The 2,560-nt window shown below is 29.1% G+C and overlaps 1 protein-coding gene across 1 annotated transcript in view; it reads right to left on the bottom strand.

Annotated features, from left to right (window-relative positions):
* The window catches only part of LOC106689817 (uncharacterized), a 353,286-nt gene extending 350,726 nt beyond the window's left edge, over positions 1-2,560 (bottom strand). Inside the window, exon 1 of the mRNA XM_067050474.1 lies at positions 1,494-2,560. Coding sequence (XP_066906575.1) covers positions 1,494-1,590 — 97 coding nt within the window. The 5' untranslated portion in view covers positions 1,591-2,560. The remainder of the gene's footprint in view (positions 1-1,493) is intronic.

Here is a 2,560-nt window from a genome sequence, read left to right as displayed (position 1 = left end):
GTGATTATTTGAAAATATTTATTTATTTATAATTTCCCCCAAAAAAACGACAGGACTTTTTGAATGACCTGGTAGTTCCTTATGCTGTAGTTGTGTAATAAGTCTAGGTTTAAAAAAAAATTTGGACTCTAAATAATTTAAAATAATTTTTAAAATGAAAAAGGAGAGGCTGATGGAAACCTACTCTTAGATAAAGACTCTATACTAGCATAACTATAAAATACAGACAAATTTAGTCAGTAGCTATCTTCAGTCAGTATCAGTATCTATACACACTACTATGAATGGTAAAGTCTGAACAACAAAATATCTGATTGCTATGCAAAAATTAAATAAATGAGTTGTAAAATATAAATGAAATTTTAGTTTATTTTAAAAAGTTATCATTTTTCACAACCGAATGTCTCATATACTAAATTCCAGTCTTTTAAGAGGAGAAATGAAAAAGGCTTCTACATATAAATGCTAAATGAACATATTTTGAACCTTGAAATAACATATATGTATATATAGTTGACCGTAAAAATTGATATATAAGAAGATGGTCAGGGTTGCGGTAAAAAGTGAAACAAAAATAGTTTACAACTATTTTTGTTTCACTTTTGACCGCAACCCTGACCAACTTGAAATAACATGCACAACAATAAAGGAAGAACTGAAAAATGGTATAATAGCCATCCCAAATACAATACCAAGCATAATCGTACTATAATTATAATAAGATCAAACATCAATTCCATTATATAAATGTAATAATATTAATAATTTTTTTAATTACCAATTTTTTTAATATATCCATGATCCACAGCTACTCACCTGAAAACAAAATAAACTTTTACTAAAAATTCATAAAATATATTCTTCTAAATCTCCTATCATTCTGTTTTTCTTCATTAAATTTAATCGTTCCTTTTTCAATATGATACTTGTATGCAAAATAAGAATAAAATTCATTTTCAAATGGTTCTTGGTTAATTATAACAAATATATAATTATTCTTCACATAATATATTTTTTTCGGTAGTTTAATATTTAAAATATAATCTATTAAATCATTATAATAATTTACTACTTAAGAACTTCATTGGAGAGAATATGTGTAGAAAAAATGAATTCACATAAATTGAAAATCAGATATTAATGTTTTAAACTGTTGAATTTATATAGCATGCTCTTTATTAAATTGTATTCATAAACACATAGTAAAATTTATACAGATCATAATTAGAAAAGAAATACATTTTTAAGATTTTATTTGACTCTAGTATGTTTATTCAAAATTGAAGATTCACTTAAAAAATAAATAAATTTATAAAACCAACATAATTATCCAAAGATTTAACAGATATAAAATTTGATACACAATGTAAACTGTGAATAAAAATGATTTGGAAAATGTATTTTTCAAATTAAGTAAAGAACTCTCTAATATGAACTTCTTGGATAGAAATACAGGAATAGTAAAAGAATAAATGATGGGCCATATAACTTACCCTTGATTTTTCGAAAATGATGGTTGCTTCTTTCTAGATACTCACTATTGGCCAAGGTCTTTAAACCCAGCAGATTTCGAAACGAAAGAAACCGCATTTCCACGGCGGAAACTAAGAAAATTCACTTTTACAAAGAACAACACTGTTAAATTTTTTTAAATAATACACTGAACGACACTTCCGATCCGCACCAAACTTACTGATATGAACTAAGCATGATTCATGCACATTTATGTAGATAAAAGATAAAACAAAAACACTGCATGTGCCTCTAAATGTACAGATCTAAATAACATAAAGCTGATATCAATATTCAGAGACAGAGGGACTGTCTAGAATGCCTTATTTATAACTTCAGCCTAGGATGCGCACTACAGAGATTCAAAATCCAGGTAGTTGGGACCCTGTTCAATAGGTCAGCTATGATCCTAACAACTTTTAAAGATGACATCGATGTAATTGGGGGGATTTTGGAATGAAGAGGGGCCTTTCTTAATCTTTCAGCGAGAATGCAAGAATGGCACAAATTATAAATGAAACGAAGACGAAGCATATGTATGTAAGCCCTATTAGTGTAGGTCGTGGAAACAGGCAGGTTTATGTTGGTCACCACATCTTTCATCACGAAATTCGTCTGTCTCAGAACTCAGCTGAAATCCAGAGAGGACACTTCCTAAAATCCAACATCTGATAATGGATACATGGACTCCAGAGGCACATTAAAAGCAGAGAGATATCTAGGACAACCAAGGTATGCTTGTATAAGACTCTTATCAGACAGATTGGAATGCTGCAAACTTCCAAGAACCCAGCAACTGGCTCTTGTAACATTTGAACGCCGAATCCTCCATAGAATCTACAGGATTTCAATGCAATACCTCGCTCTAATGTCAAACAACCCTGTATATGAAATCCCTTCTTTCATTTTTTTTGTTTCAGGAGATGGGTAAAATTACTTTTAATTAAATTTTGTAGTTGATATTTCTAGCATTATTAAGTGAAAGTTTATATGGTTATAGTATATGGCAAATTAAAATGTTCTTTTTACAATGGTATTACTATTTTAC

Source organism: Halyomorpha halys, unplaced genomic scaffold (assembly GCF_000696795.3).
Source record: "Halyomorpha halys isolate HHAL.00 unplaced genomic scaffold, Hhal_1.1 Scaffold643.1, whole genome shotgun sequence".
Lineage (NCBI taxonomy): Eukaryota > Metazoa > Arthropoda > Insecta > Hemiptera > Pentatomidae > Halyomorpha > Halyomorpha halys.
The sequence above is the reverse complement of the archived record's forward strand: the minus strand, read 5'-3'. Positions and strand labels throughout refer to the sequence as shown.